Source organism: Kogia breviceps, chromosome 9, assembly GCF_026419965.1.
Source record: "Kogia breviceps isolate mKogBre1 chromosome 9, mKogBre1 haplotype 1, whole genome shotgun sequence".
Taxonomy (NCBI): Eukaryota; Metazoa; Chordata; class Mammalia; order Artiodactyla; family Physeteridae; genus Kogia; species Kogia breviceps.
Window position 1 is genome coordinate 112,517,209 of NC_081318.1, and position 17,208 is coordinate 112,534,416.

At 51.5% G+C, this 17,208-nt stretch overlaps 1 protein-coding gene across 1 annotated transcript in view; it reads right to left on the reverse strand.

Moving 5' to 3' along the window:
• Positions 1-9,894: 9,894 nt before the first annotated feature.
• The window catches only part of SPMIP7 (sperm microtubule inner protein 7), a 30,581-nt gene continuing 23,267 nt past the window's right edge, over positions 9,895-17,208 (reverse strand). The window contains exons 7-8 of the mRNA XM_059073993.1: positions 14,968-15,075; positions 9,895-10,018 (exon numbers count right to left, since the gene is read on the reverse strand). Coding sequence (XP_058929976.1) covers positions 9,895-10,018; positions 14,968-15,075 — 232 coding nt within the window. The remainder of the gene's footprint in view (positions 10,019-14,967; positions 15,076-17,208) is intronic.

Sequence of the window (17,208 nt, forward strand, 5' to 3'; positions counted from 1 at the left end):
GCAGAGATTAGCTGCTCCTCCGTGCGCTGGCCAATGGGAATGCAGACAGAGCTGCAGATTCAAACTGTGAGCAGTGAGGCGGGCACTGGGAGAGCAGAGGGAGGCGGAAGGCAAGAGTAGGAGGGAAGTTGACCTCGGCACCAGGTGAAGGAAATGCTCTGAGGGAGGAAACACGGGGAACAAAAGGAGGGCGTGAGTGCGGGTACTGCGAGAGAAGAAAAAGCACATTCCGTTTTATGAGTTGTAGGTTCAAACTCATTTTCTGCTAAGGGAACTGCTCAGAGTCCAGGGTGAAGACTTACCCATCCACCCATCTGTGTGCCTGGTCATACATCCATGTGTCCATCCTTCCATCCATGTATCCATCCCCCCAACTACCCATCATTCATCCACCCACCCGTCCACCCACCCATCCATCCATCCTGCATCCACCCACCCATCCACCCACCCATCCACCCACCCATCCATGCATCCATCCATCCACCCACCCACCCATCCACCCACCCATCCACCCACCCATCCATGCATCCATCCATCCTGCATCCACCCATCCATCCATCCATCCACCCACCCATCCACCCACCCATCCACCCACCCATCCATCCACCCACCCACCCATCCATGCATCCATCCATCCTGCATCCACCCATCCATCCATCCATCCACCCACCCATCCACCCACCCATCCACCCACCCATCCATCCACCCACCCACCCATCCATGCATCCATCCATCCTGCATCCACCCATCCATCCATCCATCCACTATTACACAGATATTTTAAAGTATCTAATAAGCACCTGGCTAGGTATAGGACCTGGTTGATACCTAGATAAATAAAACACAGTTCCAGACTTCAAGGAATGGAAAAGGAAAATACCTAAGCAGATCTTATCAAGACAATGAGATAATTGCTATAATATATTACAATACATACAAAACCTAAGTAAGGCAATATTAGCAGACAGAAATAAGAGAGCTTATTTGAGAGCTGTAGCGAAAGAGAGAGAAAGTAGAATCCAAACTGGATGTCAGGTGACTCTCAGCTTCCAGCTTCAGCACGTGGTGAGTCGTGGAATCACCTGCTGGCTGGGATTGCAGAGACCGAGCAGGGTCGGAGAACACAGGACACGGTTAGTGGTGGGAGAAGGGCTGGTCGTTACGTGAACAGTGCATCCACTCCAAGAAGGGGAGCCAAGGTCTGTTTCAGACGAGCGTTATTTTTAATTATAATACTACTAGTTAATATCATTGAATATCTCTAATGCAGCAGTTCCTTACGTATGTTCCCTCCTTTAACAACCAGCCAGCATCTTCCTAGTGAGAACGGTGAATACTGAGGACATAAATTTTTTACGACAAATCAAGGCAGGTGCTGTGCAGTCTTACAGCTCCCCCCCCCCCACCCGCCCTGCCTGCTCTGGGGAAATGCAGACTTTGACCTGGGCCAGTGAGTCAGCTGTGAGGGAGGAGCTCATGGAGCCCACTGCTCCTTCCCAAGGGGATAGGTCTTCACGGGATACCCATGTCAATTTAGAAAGTTAGAAAAATCAGCATTCAGATTTAGGAGAAAACTTTGACCTAGAGGAAGCAAATGCCCTGCTCTCATATTCAGGGGCCCCAGGAGGAGCTGAGTGGGAAATCTGGGGTCCCCACCCCTGTACCCAGGAGGGATTCTCTGCTCTGGACCCCAGGGAAGCTCTGTCCTCCTGCTTCTCCTGGGCCCCCTCCAGTTCAGACCCACTGCTTTCTTCTCAGGCAGGAAGTGAAAAGTCGCTCACAAGAGGTGCTTCTGATGCAAAGTGCTACCTCTTGGTGGGGCCTGTGGGGAAGGAAGGGGTGAGGTCACTGTGATTGAAGGGGGCTGAGGCTTTCTGAAGAAAAGCACCTTCTCTCGGGTGCCCACTCCAGGCACCCAGAAGGGCAAACAATGCAGAATTCAAAGGAACGGTGAACAAACTGCAGCAAAAACAGACACTGTACCCCGCTTTCACTAACCTCACCTTTTAAGCAGAATAGGGTACAGGTTCTGCAAAGGTCCCTGGGCTTTGCAGAAATATCAGGCGCTGCCACCTCCCTGGCGTGGTGGCCTCCACCCCTGAGCCCCAGGGGGCCCTCTCGAGGGGCAGCCTGGCACTCGGCTGTGCCACTCGCAGGCCAGGCAGAGCCTCCCTCATCGGCCTCTGCAGACCCCTGCCTCCAACTACAGAGGCCAGAGGGCACCTCCAATGTTCTGCGCCCCAAACAGGCAGTGGCCAGACCTCCTCGGGCGACCTGGAGCCCCAGCTGAGTCTGCTGAAAGGAGTCACACGTAGGGGGTGTTTTCCACCAGAAGGCCCTTCAAGAACACCCCCGAGAGCCACCATCCCTCCACGTACCCTGCAGGGCCTTCCTCTGCGCACAGACACACAGACACACACGTCCCTCTGGGGACCTGGTTTGCTCTGTCCCCGATCATTCAGGGCGTGTGGACCTGCTTCCCTGTCCTCCTGCTGTTTTCAAAAGGTCTCTTTGAAAGCCCCTTGTGAATTTCCCTGCCGACTCCAGAGACCCCCTTATCTTTTTTCAGCTGGTAAGTTCATCATTAAATAATTCTTAGAGAGACACAGGCCACTGATTTTCTGCAATTTGCATCACCCCACTTTAACATGTGTTGAAAGCTGAGCCTTTTGGTCCCCTGGTTTTAGAAGTACATTAAGATTTCTGTGACCTTTACGAGATGGCAGGTGAGACATATTCTTTTCAATAGCAAAAGCAAGAACACCGATAACCTAAAGTGCATATTACTGACCTTAGTTTGATAAACAAATTAGGAGAGAGAACTCTTTTCCCAAAGGGAAAAGAAACTCAAGGGGTCTTGAAAAGTTCAAATAGAATAATTATGGACAGATGTTATCAGACAGACAGATAGATCGAGAGATAGATAGATAGACGATAGATAGATAGAGATAGATGACAGATAGATAGATGATAGATATAGAGAGATGATAGATGATAGATAGATGATAGATGATAGATTCCAATATTTTGCAGGCATGATTCAGATTCATCCGTCTTTTGATGTGCTGCAGGGCTTCATACACCAGCTCCATGTTACATCTTAGGGAATTTCCTTGAGTTTTTAAAGGATTACACATCTGGCCAGGACCTGGAGGACAGAACACGTGGGAGACGGGTCAGAGTGCACTGGCAGCTGTGCCCCAGGGCGCAGCCACAAGCCCCTCCCTCCGCATCAGTGTTGGTCACGGCCGTCAGCACGTCCTAGGGCTGAACCTGCCCTCAAGACCTGGATTTAGTCTGCGTGGACCTCCTTACTGGTGGGTCCAGGCAGTTGAGCCACTGTGTCCATGCCACCAGCAGAGCTCAGCTGGGGGGGACGTGAATCCCTGTAAGTGGAACCCAAGTCACAGGAGTGGAGGGGACCCGACGGCCACGGTGTCTCTAGAATCCAGGGTCCTCCACTGCAGTGTCCAAAATGACGGTGACCTCGGGGTCTTGGTCTAGCTTCCTTGTTGGCCTAGGGTCTGCAGTGGGCTTGCGGACCTCTCAGTAAGGATCCCCCGCCCCAGGACACCCTGCTCAAAGCACTGTGACTTTCAGTGACCCTCTCAGGGAAGATTTACTGTTGCATTTGTCCTCTTGGGAAACTAGTTGAGGAGAGAGAGGGTGTCCCTGAACCGTCAAATGCGGCTGAGATGGGTTTGAAATATCAGATCTACCAAAATTAGTTCAGGTCTCGCCATCCAGCTACCTGAGTGGGTTTCTCCTAGACTCTGCTTCGACGGTGCACGTCAACCCTGCCACCCGCCGCGCCCCAGACCTGCCCCGACACTCACAATCCTGCCTGGGATCCCAGGGCTGTGCTTGGCACTGGGTGGGCCCCACCTGCCCCGTCCTCTGCACAGATGCCCAGAGGTCTCCCCACCAACACCCAACAGCCCCCGGGACCCGCACCTGCCTGCCCTCCTTCCCACCACAACCCCCCCCCCCCCCCCCCCCCGCCACCAGGGCACATTGCCAAGTCTTCTCTGTCTGCTGCCTCCTGGCCCTGCCCACAGAAGACACATAAAAGCGGTCAGCCAGCAATGGAAAAACCGATCTATACAACACGTTAGCACTTTATTTCCAAAGTGGGAATGCAAGGATGTGAAGCTGTTTGCATCCCAGTCTACAAGCTTGCAGCAGAGTGGGGTTTGCCCGGAAACCCACGCTGGGTGAGCGCCCCGCGAGGGCGGCGCCCTTCCTGCGCACCTGCCATCAGTGTGAATGCTGCGTGGGAGTGGCCTTTCATGTCGATTTGCACCGGCGTGTGAGGAACCTACGTTGTACGGGGGTGAGATGGGAACTGCCTTGATGACAGTAATTGTGAGTGTATTCACAACCAGCCGTAAGAAGAAAATACCAGCGCATCAAATAAAACCACAGTGCAGCGTGTGCACCGTTTGGATAGAACACAGAAGGACTGACGGTGACTCAAAGTCCGAAAAACAACCACCAAAAATCAGGGCGCCCAGATAGCGCCTTTTCACGAAAGTTTATAAAAAATATATTGTGCGCCTACTGGGTGCCCGGTGCTCTTACGGATTCGCACTTGTTACCACGCCTCCCCAAAGCCGATATAATTTATTTCCATTTTCCAGAACAGCCTTCATTTGGGTAAACCAAGGTCTTTTATGGCCAAGAGATATAATTAGTTCCACTGGATGATCCGGTAAGTGGATTTGTGTGTATGCGCTTACACAAGTACACCTGTCTTGCGATAGGAAATCTTTTTACTTTGAAAAATGCAGCGTAGTTTTTTGAAGAAAGGTTGCTCAATTTACGACACTAAGGATTTATTTTTATTTTATTTTTTTAACATCTTTATTGGAGTATAATTGCTTTGTACTGTGTGCGTCAGTTTCTGCTGTGTAACAGAGTGAATCAGCTGTACATATACATACGTCCCCATATAATGTGTGTATGCGTGTGAGCTGAGAGGTGAGCACATCGCTATTGTCTGCAGCCCCCTTGGCACAATCATCGTGTTTTTACATTTTCTACGGCTCCTGTTTGTTCGCCAGCGTGAATGCTGGACGAGGACTCACAACTCCTGAACCCCGGGCATCTCACACATTGTTTCTTCTTGGGATATTTGCTGAACGACGAATGTGCGCCAGACAAGGGTAGACACCTTCCACGCTATCTCAGGGAACGGGGTTCTCGGTACTGCTGGGGCTACTGTCATACCCGTGTTTGTGATTGTAATCATAGCACTATTTCTATATTCCTATGAATACGGAAATATATTATGTTCTTTCCCTCTCCGAAGTGTGTCTCAGAGCCGTGAAGCAGCTCACCAGCACGGGGAGGAGTTTAGTTCCCTTCAGGCTGATCCTGAAACCCAAGCTTGTAGCCAGAATGCCGCCTTGCCTCCCGGGCTTTAAATGAGAATAGTGATAGAAAACTCCGTCTTCAAAGCAGATGTTTAAAAAAAAATCAATCCTGAAAATGTGTTTTGCAGAGAAACATACCCGCTCCTCAGTTAATTGTAGTTATTTTGCATTTTCTTCTTTGCCTTTTTTTATTTGAGCAGTTTATAGATCACAAAGCAGAACTCTTTGATTCCTGGAGGTTAAAACAATCCAGTCCACCCTAGACGAAGCGAAGCAAATGGGCCTACTGTAGAATATGCTCATTTATTAGCAAACAGTCCTGGGTCATCAGCTTATTCCTGCTGCTGGGTGATTTGGCCCAATCCTGCCGCCAACCTGATTCAGGCAGGACCAGCAGGGCTGGAGGTTGCCCCCAACCCAAGGCAATTGGGACAGTTTTTACCACTCAGTCCCGGCTTGGGTTTTTCCTCCCTTAGCCAGTGCTCCATTATTTTGCATGCAACACTAATGCGGAAACAACAAAAGTTTAATGTAATCTGTGTCTTATCAGTTCCCCCAAGGGTGAAGGCATCTCCTAAGAGTACAAGGCTCTTATAGTAGGAACAGAAAAATCTGAAACCATGTGAAAGGAGGGGACAGCAGGTACACTGCCCCCCAGAATCAGTGGTCCCCGGCTTGGGCATGTGCCAGAGGCCTCCAGAGGCCTGTGGAACACCCATGTTGAACCGGAGGCCGGGTTCAGGTCTGTTGGGGTTTCTAAGCTAATTTCTTTACTTGATACGCTTTGAGCTTCCTGGCAGGCATGGAGAAATGGAAGCACTTCCCATTTTAGCGTTTTCCATTTTCAGGAACTGTAATTTCACTCCTGTATGTATTACAAATCATCAAATTTTAGAAAAGACTGAGGCAGATGGCTTACATAATCCTCAAACTCAGACACCACTTCTTCCAGAGGGACAAACGTTTTCCTGGTACTCAATTCATAAAAGAAATTTGGGGGGTAGTTTCCTTTATAAGGGGTTTTGAAGTTTTAAGGATATTGTCTTCATATGACTTTTCCAATTTTCCAACTTTAAAGAAATACATGTCTACTCTAGTAGCAGTATAAAATACAGAATTAAAACTATTAACTTTTTTAAAACATTTTCCCACATTATTCTATATGTTCACATATAAAATTAAGATAATTAAATATACTGTTGTAAATTCTGCTTTTTGCACTTACCAATAATTGCATGTGTATCCTTCCGTGATAATAAATACATAGAGAGCCCCATCATCTTTTTTTTTTTTTTTTTTTTTTTGGTACGCGGGCCTCTCACTGTTGTGGCCTCTCCCGTTGCGGAGCACAGGCTCCGGACGCGCAGGCGCAGCGGCCACGGCTCACGGGCCCAGCCGCTCCGCGGCACGTGGGATCCTCCCGGACCGGGGCACGAACCCGCGTCCCCTGCATCGGCAGGCGGACTCTCAACCGCTGCGCCACCCGGGAACCCCCCATCATCTTTTAATGCATGTATTGTATTTTGGTATATTCATGGACAGCAGTTTATTCAATTTTCTCTTGATGAGTATTGAGTTGTTTCTAATTTCGCAGTTACGAAATGCTGTACCTTCAACTCCTTTATAAAACATATTTGCTCACTGGTGAAATTATTTGCTTGACAAAATCCTAAAAGTGAAATTGCTAAGTCTGAACTTATGCCACTTGGAAAAGCTCTTGAAACATTTTGCCAAATGCCCTCTGGAAAGGTGTTAGCAATGTCAAGACCGACTAGAGGAAGGTAAAGATACGGATCTCTTCCCATGAGCGCCGACCACAGGTGAAAAGAGAAATACTACTGTTATTTCTCTAATACTCCAACATTTATTTATTGGCCACTTATATTTCTTGTTTTGAATGTATTTGTTAATATCCCTTGTCTTATTTCTATTGGTATAATTATTTTTTACCGTTGCCTGTTTTTAGAATGAGGATATGAATCTTCTGTCTGACGTATTTTCCCAACAGGCTTGTCTTAAATTTTTTTGGCAGTATCTTTTAATACTAAAAGTAGTTATTCTTTTCGTCATGATTTCTGGCTTCAGCGGCCTCTTTGGAAAAACTTTCCATTATCCACATGTTATAAACCAGTTCTCCTGTATTTCGAGGTCACCTGTCCAAGGCTGTAAATTATCCATTTAAAGCTGTATTCCAGGAGCAGTTCTCTTCTGTTCTATGGGTGAGACCTGGATCTTTCCTTTCTGTTTTGTTTCCAAATCGTTGTCTCTATATCATCTATTGAGAAAAAAATCTGTCCTGGGCTCAGGGGTTTAAAATGATTTCTTTATCTGTCCATTTCTAGATTGTCTTTTCTGCTCTCCCATGAGTGTCATATTTTTCATAGTGTTACACTTGTGTAATGTTTTTACAATCTTACTTTGCAATACATTTATTTGCTAGAATGAGCTCATTCGTGTGCATTTTCTCTTCCAAGTGAACTCTTCAATAATTTCCGACACTCTCTTCCGCCGATGTTTTACAGAAGCTGCAGAGGTTCTCTGTGTCTCTGTCATCCCTGGTGATAAAGGAAAGCTGAGGCGGTAACACGGAAGGGAAGCCTGGACTTGGGGACAGGAGCAGAGGGCAAGCATCAGAGTCATCCAAGACCAGAGTTCAGAACTTGAAGAGCAGATGCAAATCTCTGAAGCTACCTTCCTTTTGATTTTTATGGTTTTTCAGTTGAGCTGCTGCCCATGGAAACCCAAGTCGTACAACTTGCACTTGGAGGTAAGGGCCAGGGACGCTGGTGTTGCCATGTTGGCCTTGGACTCTGGATCTGTGGTGAGCAGCGTTTGCATTTGAGCTTCACGGGGGAAACGTCTGAGCCAGTGGTTGTGAAAATGAAGAGCCGCCATCTCTCTTCTGGCTGTGGTCCAGGGATGCTGCGGACAAGGCCAGCATCCTTCTAGAAGCAGCTTTGGAGGTGCTCAGTGCTCTGATGGGTACCTAGGGATCTGCCCCGCGGAGGATGGAAACAGTTATCACAGGCTGCAGGGTGTCAAGATCGGGTGCCGCGGGTGCCCTGCCATAGAAAGGCCCAGAATGACAAACAGGAGCCTTGGATTGGGAGCAACAACTCCTCCTGACAAAGTGACCTGCCGGGGATGTTTACCGCAAAATGTGATCGCAGGTCCCTGAATTCATCTACCCCCTGGACAGGGCTCATCCTTCCCATCCGTGTTTGGGTGAGAATCTTGCAGAGATGAAGATTTTTGTTTTAGTCCCATTTTTTTGATAGAACTGCTCTTTCTGAAAATAATTGCACTGCACGATCGGGTTCAGGTAAAGCCATCCCTTTTCTGTGAAGGCAAGTCAGCTCCGCAGGATGGATGGAGGGTGGACGCCTGCCTTCCTGTGCATCCTGGTAGAAAGGCAGTGCGCAGGGCGGGTCTGCGGTCAGCGTCTAGGTCTGCAGAGGTGTCAGCTCGGGCAGCAGATGATCCCCAAGCGAAAACAGCTGATTCTGCCCTTCCGATGGGAAAGCAGGGCCAAACTACCCCCAGATGATTTACACATCTGTTTGGAGTTCTGTGGGATCCCCATCTCATTCTGAATCTCTTGGGAGAAGGAGAAGTCATCCTGCCTCTGTTTGCTTGTTTTTTAATAACTCAGGGAAGGTTATTTGTTGTGCCGAGAAATGGAGTGGCCAAGGTTCTAAGTCCGGAAAGCCTGGGTTCTAGTTCTAATTCTGCTAATGATGAGTGTGTGACCTCCGATCAGTACTTCCCTTCTCCTAGTCTCAGTCTGCTTATTCAGAAAATAGCAAGAGGTTTGAAAAATGCCTGCTGTGGGGTTGTGGATCACATGTGCTAAGGTTTACACAAGCGAACGGGATCTACAGACGTGTGGATACGAATATAACCTCGTGCGGGAGGACGGAGGGATCCCACACAGCCCGCATCCATGGCTGAGAGATTCTGGAGCTGGAGCTCCACTCGGTCACGGCCCAGCCAGGCCACACGCTGACCCTAATGTGGTGATGTGTGGTCTCTCCTGCCTCAGACCCTCACAGAGCCTGGGCTGCTCTTGTGTCTCAGAAAGAGAGACACTGGAGCCAGGCAAAGGCCGGCTTTTGTCTTCTGTATCACAGGCGCTGTCCCCATGCGATACACTCTGTGTGACAAGAATGCCCCTTTCTCTCTTCATATTCTGTTTTCTCATCGACAGCATACGGGCCTTGGACTGGATAATCTGTGATCGTAGAATCTGTGATCTAGGCTCCACAATTATAATCCCCGCATGAACCCCAGCCTCTAGGTAGGCATTCCAACTCGAAAGAAGAGTATTCTAAAATAACACCTCTGCTGCTGGGGGCTTCCAGAAGACCTCGGCTGCCATCCTGGAATGGTGGCACCACCAAACCTTGTCCAGCTTGTACAGACACACTGGGAACATGCTTTATTTGATTTCTTTTATTTCCCCACTGTACTGTGCATGGCGCCTCCCCAAGGCTCAGGTGTCACTCAGGGCAGGTCCCTTTCAGTAGCCTACAGTTTCCTTTTCCTTCTTATTGAAGGGGTTGTAGGGTTTCACAGTTGTGACCATTCTAGACAGTGGCCCCTGGTGACGGAAGAGGTCGACTGCTGTTTCTCTCCATACGATGCTGTAACAGAAAGGAGGGGAAAAAAGACACATAAAATAAAATAAAAGCATATAACCTCATCTATCCTCCAACTAATGATACACACGTCGGGGTGGGGGGTGGGGGCTGGGAGAGAAAGAGGAGAAGCACAGAACAGAAAATGGTTAGTCCTTGTGTGTATTGTTTCCTTTATTTCATTTATTTGCATTCAGTTCATTGATTGCATTCTATGCATTATACACACATATCCATTCAGTTTCATTGATTGAAAATCTACTTTGTGCCTAGAATTACAGTAGGTGCTAAGAATACAGAAAATACAGACAAAAGGAGGTGAGGCTGCAGAGGGACACCTGAATAACCCAGGGCTACCACACAAAGCCTCCGTGGGGGTGGGCTCAGGGTGTGAGGGCACCCAGAGGTAGAGCCACCTTTCTGGGTTGGGGAAGGACATCCACCCAGCGTCTACGTCAGGGAGGAAGCAGGAGGGTCACGGTAAAGGCCAGCTGGTGCAAAGGTCCGAGTTCAGGGGGACGGGAAGGTGGGAGGGCATGGAGCATGCGGGCAGGGCTCGGAGGGGGAGAGGGGGACAAGGGCAGAGCGGGAGGGCCCACGTGCAGGGCTGAGAGCTGGCTTCACCCTGCAGGTGGGGTAACCTGGTGGCTCCCTCACGATGCTCTCAACCCACACCGTAGTCTGCTCATCTCTCCAACGGAAATGAGGCCCCACCAAGTTTCCGGTGAGCATTAAAAGAAAGGAAATAACCGTGAAAATGTAGAATGCTATGAATGCAAATGATGCTTTCCCCCTTTGGTGTCCAGAGGTGTCCACCGCAGCATGGACCTGGGTCACGCGATCTCTCTTGAACAACTGCACACAGCCCGTAGCAATCCTGCCATGAATTTGCTGCCACGTGAATCAGACACACACACACCGCGATGCTCGTACGTGGCAGAAGTTACAGAGGACACGGCCAATGAATCTCCAGCACCCTCTTTTTGCGCTGTGATGATCATGAAGTAGCAATGTTTTTTTCTTGTGCTGTGAAAAAGAGGCTGTTGGAATGAGAACTCCTGCTTCTGTGAAGGTTGAATTCCGGTGCGAGGGGAGCACAGGGAGCACTGAGCTGTGCTGGACACAGGAGCGGACGCCCTTACCCTCAGACCTGGAGCCTCACAGCACCCCTCTCTGACCCGTCTCCTGCGCCCCCGTCTCCCCACCCGGAACCCCGGTCCCATCATCCCTTCCTGCTCCTTTGCCTCTCCTCTCAGCAATACCCATCCCAGGGCACTGCTGGTGTCCTGCACACCACCCTCCGCACGTGTCACGGGGACCGCACGGCCCTCCCTCCCTGGGCATTGACATTCAAGGCCTAAGCTACTCGACCCCAGACCACCACTGCGGCCCATCGGCCACTGTCTCCACCGCAAGTGCGCCGTTCTTGCCCTGGGCGCGAAGGGGGGCCCTCGGTCCCTCCCCCCCGTTGTCCTATGGGAGCTTTTCACGTGACAGCGAGAGGAGAGCCCAGAGCCCCAGAGGGGAGAGGGCTGGGAGGGCGTGGAGCAGCGAGGGCGGGCAGGGTGGCTGCTCCAGGGGGAGGTCTGATTCTCCAGCGGGGAGGCCCTGGGCCTGGCCAGCCAGCAGGGAGGGAACAGGGCTAAAGGGGAACCGGAGCTCACAGGGAAGGAAGAACCTCTGAGGCCAGTGGGAGCTTGTCTTTCTGGGAGGTAAGGAAACAGAAGCAGTGGTGGAAGTAGCGATTCTGAAGTGGGGGGAGGACACGGGGTGGGGGTCCGCCAGAGCAGGTCGGCGGGGGGGCCTGGAGAGCAGCAGGGGGGCCCTCTGCAGGGGCAGGAGAGGGGCTGCTGCCCCCACGGGGTGGGGCCGGCTTTCCATGGAGGGAGGGCGGCGAGGGGGGAGAGCATCCCTCCGGAGCGCCCAGGGCAGGCGCCGGGCAGGCGGCTTCTCAGGAACAGCAGAAGAAACCAAGAGGATCAGGAGGCACCCAGCTCACTAAGTTCCGTGATACTCATCGGGTAGAGACTTAGACTCTCACGGTCGCTGGAAATTTTTAGCGGAGAGAAAAACAACGACAACGACAAAAACACACTAAGTGTCGTGTCACAAAACATCAGAGGCAGTACTTCGCCACGGAGAACCTCAAAGACCTGACTTTTTCTGATCACAGGCGCCAGGACAGGTGCAGGCCACTGGCCGCCCTGCTGCAGGCCGCCGGCCCGTGTCAGCAGAGTGCTTTTAACAATCTACGCGCCCCCTGTGCTTTCTCACCGCAGAGCCCTGCTGCCGCGTCAGGAGCCCTGGTCTGGGGGCACGCAGGGGTCATCTGGGCTCCCAGCCCAACACAGGCCTGTCATTTCGTGTCACACAGTGGGTGACACGTGTATTGCTGCCACTGTCTGTGCTTCCAGAGCCGCTGTGCACCGAGAACCCCAGAGAAGACAGCTCCGCGGGTCCTTGGGCCCCACTCTGGGACGGCAGGTGACAGCTGTGTGTGCGGTCTGTGTGGGGTGAGTGCGGGGCTGCCAGGGGTCAGCCTGAATCTGCTGCTGCGGCCACTACCACAAATGGCCTAAAGACTCGGGCTCTTTTCTCAAGTAGCAGCAGTGACCACAGTAAGAACAGGAGTAGTAACGGTGGAGGCTAGTTTCCCACGTAGGAATAAAGATTCCTCTGAAATATATTAGGGACTTCGGACGGCTAGCTCACGTGGCTGCAGAAACACGCCAGACCACGAGGCTGTCGGGGACGAGGTCTGAGAGATTCGGGGCGAGAACCGGCTGCACTTGCCAGAAAAAGTATCCCCGAGTTTGGTCTCTCCTGGCTCGGGAATTGCCCAGACGCAGGGCGTTAGCCTAGCTTTCCTGGGCAATAAGTCTAAACGACAGATATAAGGATGCGTTTAATTTTGACGTTGTTTCTTTCGGTCTTTCAGAGGGAGTAAAACACTACGTCTAAATTTCTACCAGCCCTGCCTTGGGAATCTGTGTGACGTTTGATAATGTGTCTTGAGAGAAAACGGACTGAATGCAAAACACCAGCCTAGGAAGCCAATGACCCGCTTTCAAATGTTTCCCACTGGGTGGCCCAGAGATGCCGGCCCCTTGTCCAACTGTCCGAGCTGAGCTCAGCTGACGACGCGCCCCGTCGTCCTGCGGCCACTGCCCTTACCGCGCGGCTCTCTGCACACAGTTCACACGGCGGCGGGCGGAGGCCTGAGAGCTGCCTCGCTTAGACCCCGCGGCTGCGCGATGCGGGCTGCCTGGGGCGGGCGGAGGCCTGCCCTCCAGTATCTGCGAGACGAAGCCCACTGCCCCGAGAATCACGGCACGGGCCACCTCCTCCCTCCGTGAAGTCTTCGCTGCACCCACACAGATGCCCTGCCGGCCTGGAGCCTCAGTTTCCTTACCTGTCAAATGGGAAAACAAGAGACCTTCCTCCCAGGGTCACAGGGTTGATGAGACCAGTCAGTCCTTACAGGGCAGCGTCCCAGAAGCCCTCAGCTGTTAAGTGACTGTCACTATGGCGACCCCGGGCATCCTCCAGGGTAACTGGTTTATCCCTTGCTCACCGCTAGACTGGGAGCTCCTTGCAAACTGGATCTAACTCTTGGGAACTCCTGGCACCGTAAACATTCGTTGACACAAAGAAAGAACACACGCACACGAGTGTATGATGAGTGAACTGATGTATGAACCGCGGGCCGAGGCCCCCGAGGCCCCCGCCATATCCTGCCTCTCGGGATGGTCCGGAAGCCCATCAAGGCAGGAGCTCGGACTCTGACTGAAGGTCAGCACCCACCAGCCCCCCTGACCACCCAGCTTCCTGGGTCCCTGCCCAGGCTCTCTCTCGGACGTCACCCTGCCTTTTCTTCTGCACAGCATGTGTCTCTCTCCAAAATCGTTTTAATTCATTTCTTCAGATACCTGTATGCCTCTTTGCTTCTGTCTTGCATGCCAGAACGTAGGTTCCTGAGAGCCTGGAGCGTTCCTGCTCAACCCGGTGAGCACAGAGCCTTCAGCAGTGCCTGGCCCAGGGTGGGTGCTCAAAGAATGTTTCAGGAATGAGTGGATTCTCCACCAAAAAGGAGAAAAGGCACCAATGGAGGTGGGGGGCTGCGTCGGTCCCCCTCCCAGATGCACACCCACCGACCCACCACGAGAGCTTATTTACTGGCACGGGGCCGGCCTCTGGACCCTGCATTTGCATCTTGGGGGCTGTGTCATCTTATCTGCAAGGCCAGGACGCCCACAAGATGCTTTCAAAGTTGAGGTGTAACGAGCAATAATGCACTGCTTCTCGCTGGCAGCTTCAAAACACAGGGTCTGCGCTGAACTGCCATCAGAGGTCTCCTGTTTTCAATTTGCAAAACGGTGTTTAAAAATATATACGGCAGGCTTCCTGGGTGGCACAGTGGTTGAGAGTCCGCCTGCCGATGCAGGGGACGCGGGTTCGTGCCCCGGTCCGGGAGGATCCCACGTGCCGCGGAGCGGCTGGGCCCGTGAGCCGTGGCCGCTGAACCTGCGTGTCCGGAGCCTGTGCTCTGCAATGGGAGAGGCCACAACGGTGAGAGGCCCACGGACAGCAAAAAAAAAAAAAAAATTTATATATATATATATATGACTTTCAACCAAAAAAGTAAGGTGGCTCTTCACAAGAAATGAATACGTGTCTCATGCAGTGTGTTCCATGCATGTTCTGAGGATAATGCAGAAGGGTGATGTGTCTGCAGAGCTGAGCCCAAGAGGCAAAGACGCTGTCCGCCTAAGATGCATTAAATATCTTAATATGCTCCTTTGAGCCACAACAGCGGAGAATGAACTCTTCTGTCTTTCTGGACTCGACACCCTATTTTTTAAACAACGTAAATGTACTCTTAGTACTCAATTGCTCTTTAATGGGATCATCATCATTAGGACACCTCCCCACTGAGTAATAAGACTCCTACTTACTGGTGCACTTCTGAATCTGGCAAGGGGGTCGTTGATGGATGAGCAGAATTTGCTGGATGGGTGGCTGTGAAATGAACCTTGCCAGTGTATCCTGGGATATTGGCAGAGCTAAAGGAGAGAGGGCAAGAAAGGAAAGGAAAATAACAATCCGTGAAATAGTCACGGTCACCAGCACCCAGCTAGGAAAACCTAAAGGAGGATGCAGTCTAAAGGTTTTGTCCCACGTCAGGTCTGGGAATCTGGCTGCCAGACGGCAAAGCGTGCAGGCAGGGGGCAGAGATGTGCAGATGACAGCCGTGCTCTAGGACTAAAGAAACTTACTTCAGGTCCATGTTTTTCTACTGTTGCCATTTGCATGTGTTTTACATACATGATTCACAGTTGAGCTCTGTTTTCTCATGAAGGTGGACAGGTTTTTCTTATCAAAGGGTGGACCTGGGTCCCACATGGAGCTCTGTGACACCAACTCCAATATCAGTCACAACTGTGATTTTTTTTTTTTTTTTTTTTTGCGGTATGCGGGCCTCTCACTGTTGTGGCCTCTCCCGTTGCGGAGCACAGGCTCCGGACGCGCAGGCCTAGTGGCCATGGCTCACGGGCTCAGTTGCTCCGCGGCATGTGGGATCTTCCCGGACCGGGGCACGAACCCGTGTCTCCTGCATCGGCAGGCGGATTCTCAACCACTGCGCCACCAGGGAAGCCCACAACTGTGATTTTTAAATAATAGTTATTTCTTGCCACCGTTAAAGTACTGATTTCATATAATTTCCTGAAATTGCACAAATTTAACTCAATTCCACTTACTCCTCTGCTTCCCTGGTCCTTTTCCCCTCCAGAGAGAGAGAGAGAGAGAGAGAGAGAGAGAGAGAGTAAAAGAAAAACACAAGAAGGTCTGGCAGGGTTTTTCAGTGTGGGTATAAGATCCCTCTCTATAAAGGCTAGCAAACATCCAAAAGAAATATTTTAATGGGTAATTCAGAGAAGTGTGAATAATAAGTACTGTTTTTGCCATTTTTACAGCACCTGAAACCCTTTCCATGGATTATTTCCTGAGGAAGAGGTGGGCCCAGTCCGAGTGCTGCTTAAGACATGCAGCCTCGCCCCAAGGTGCGAGGAAAAATGTGAGGTTGAGACTATTTGCAAAGAGCAAGAACACACTCTCTGCAGATCACAAGGCTCCCTCAAATAACACCCATCTTTGTGAAGTTCGGCTCTCACGGTCCTCTTGGTGCCATGGCGAGGAGAGGGCCAGGGCTCAGCTTGCCCCGGCCGCTCCACGGCCCCTCCTCGGGAGCGTGACATCCCTCCGGAGAGGGCCCTTATCCTCGATGGAGGCCCAGACGCGAGGCAAAGAGCGGCGAGGACCGAGCCCCCGCGGAAGGCAGGAGGGCGGCTCCTCTCAGGGCCTCCTGGTCTCGCCCCGTGCTTTCCACGCGTGCAATAAGCCAAGGAAACCTCCAAGCACCACTGACCGCAGGAGGAATTTTCAAAATACGGAGCTTCAGGGAGGGTGCTCCGTACAGACTCAGGGACAGACAGACAGTGGAGGGCGGGGCAATGAACGGGGCGGGCTCAGGAGCCGGGGCTCAAATCTGGGCCTCAGCTACGAGGCCATGGGCAGGAGGGAGGCCAGATTCTACTCGTGTCTGTGGGCAGGCAGGTCCTCTGGTGTCCTTCTGGGCACGGATGATGTGCCCCTGGCATCCGCACGTTACGGGAAATGACGTATCAGGTAGGAATTGCACCAATAAAGTCCCGTGTCTCTTCCAAGAGCATCAGTCTACAACCAGCTGGCTTGCAGGCAGTGAAACAGGGGACCCCGATGCAAAGTGAAGGGCAAAGCACATCAAGGGCAACAGCAGAGTAAGCAGTGCAAGTTCATGGATCTTGTGACGCCAGGAAAGTCAGGGAGCCAGGCCCGCCTGGACCTCTTCGCCAGCAGCAAGACTGTCCTCGTCTTCGCCAGCTGCAGCCCGAGAGCGCGTGCGGCCTCTCCCAGGGCCCTGGGGGTCAAAGGGATTCAGTGAAGGTGAAAGCAACCGTCGAGTCTTTAGCACTTAGTAGGTGCTCAATTAATTGAGCATATTAAGATTTTAAAGAAATAAGAAGTGTACAAATTAGGAGCCTGGCAGGCGAAGAATGCAGTTCATCCGGGACAGGCAGCTTGAGAGACGTGAAGACAGACAGTGGTTTCCAAACGCTGCTGAGCCCTGACAACTCGTGGGGATTTTTCAAAGGTAC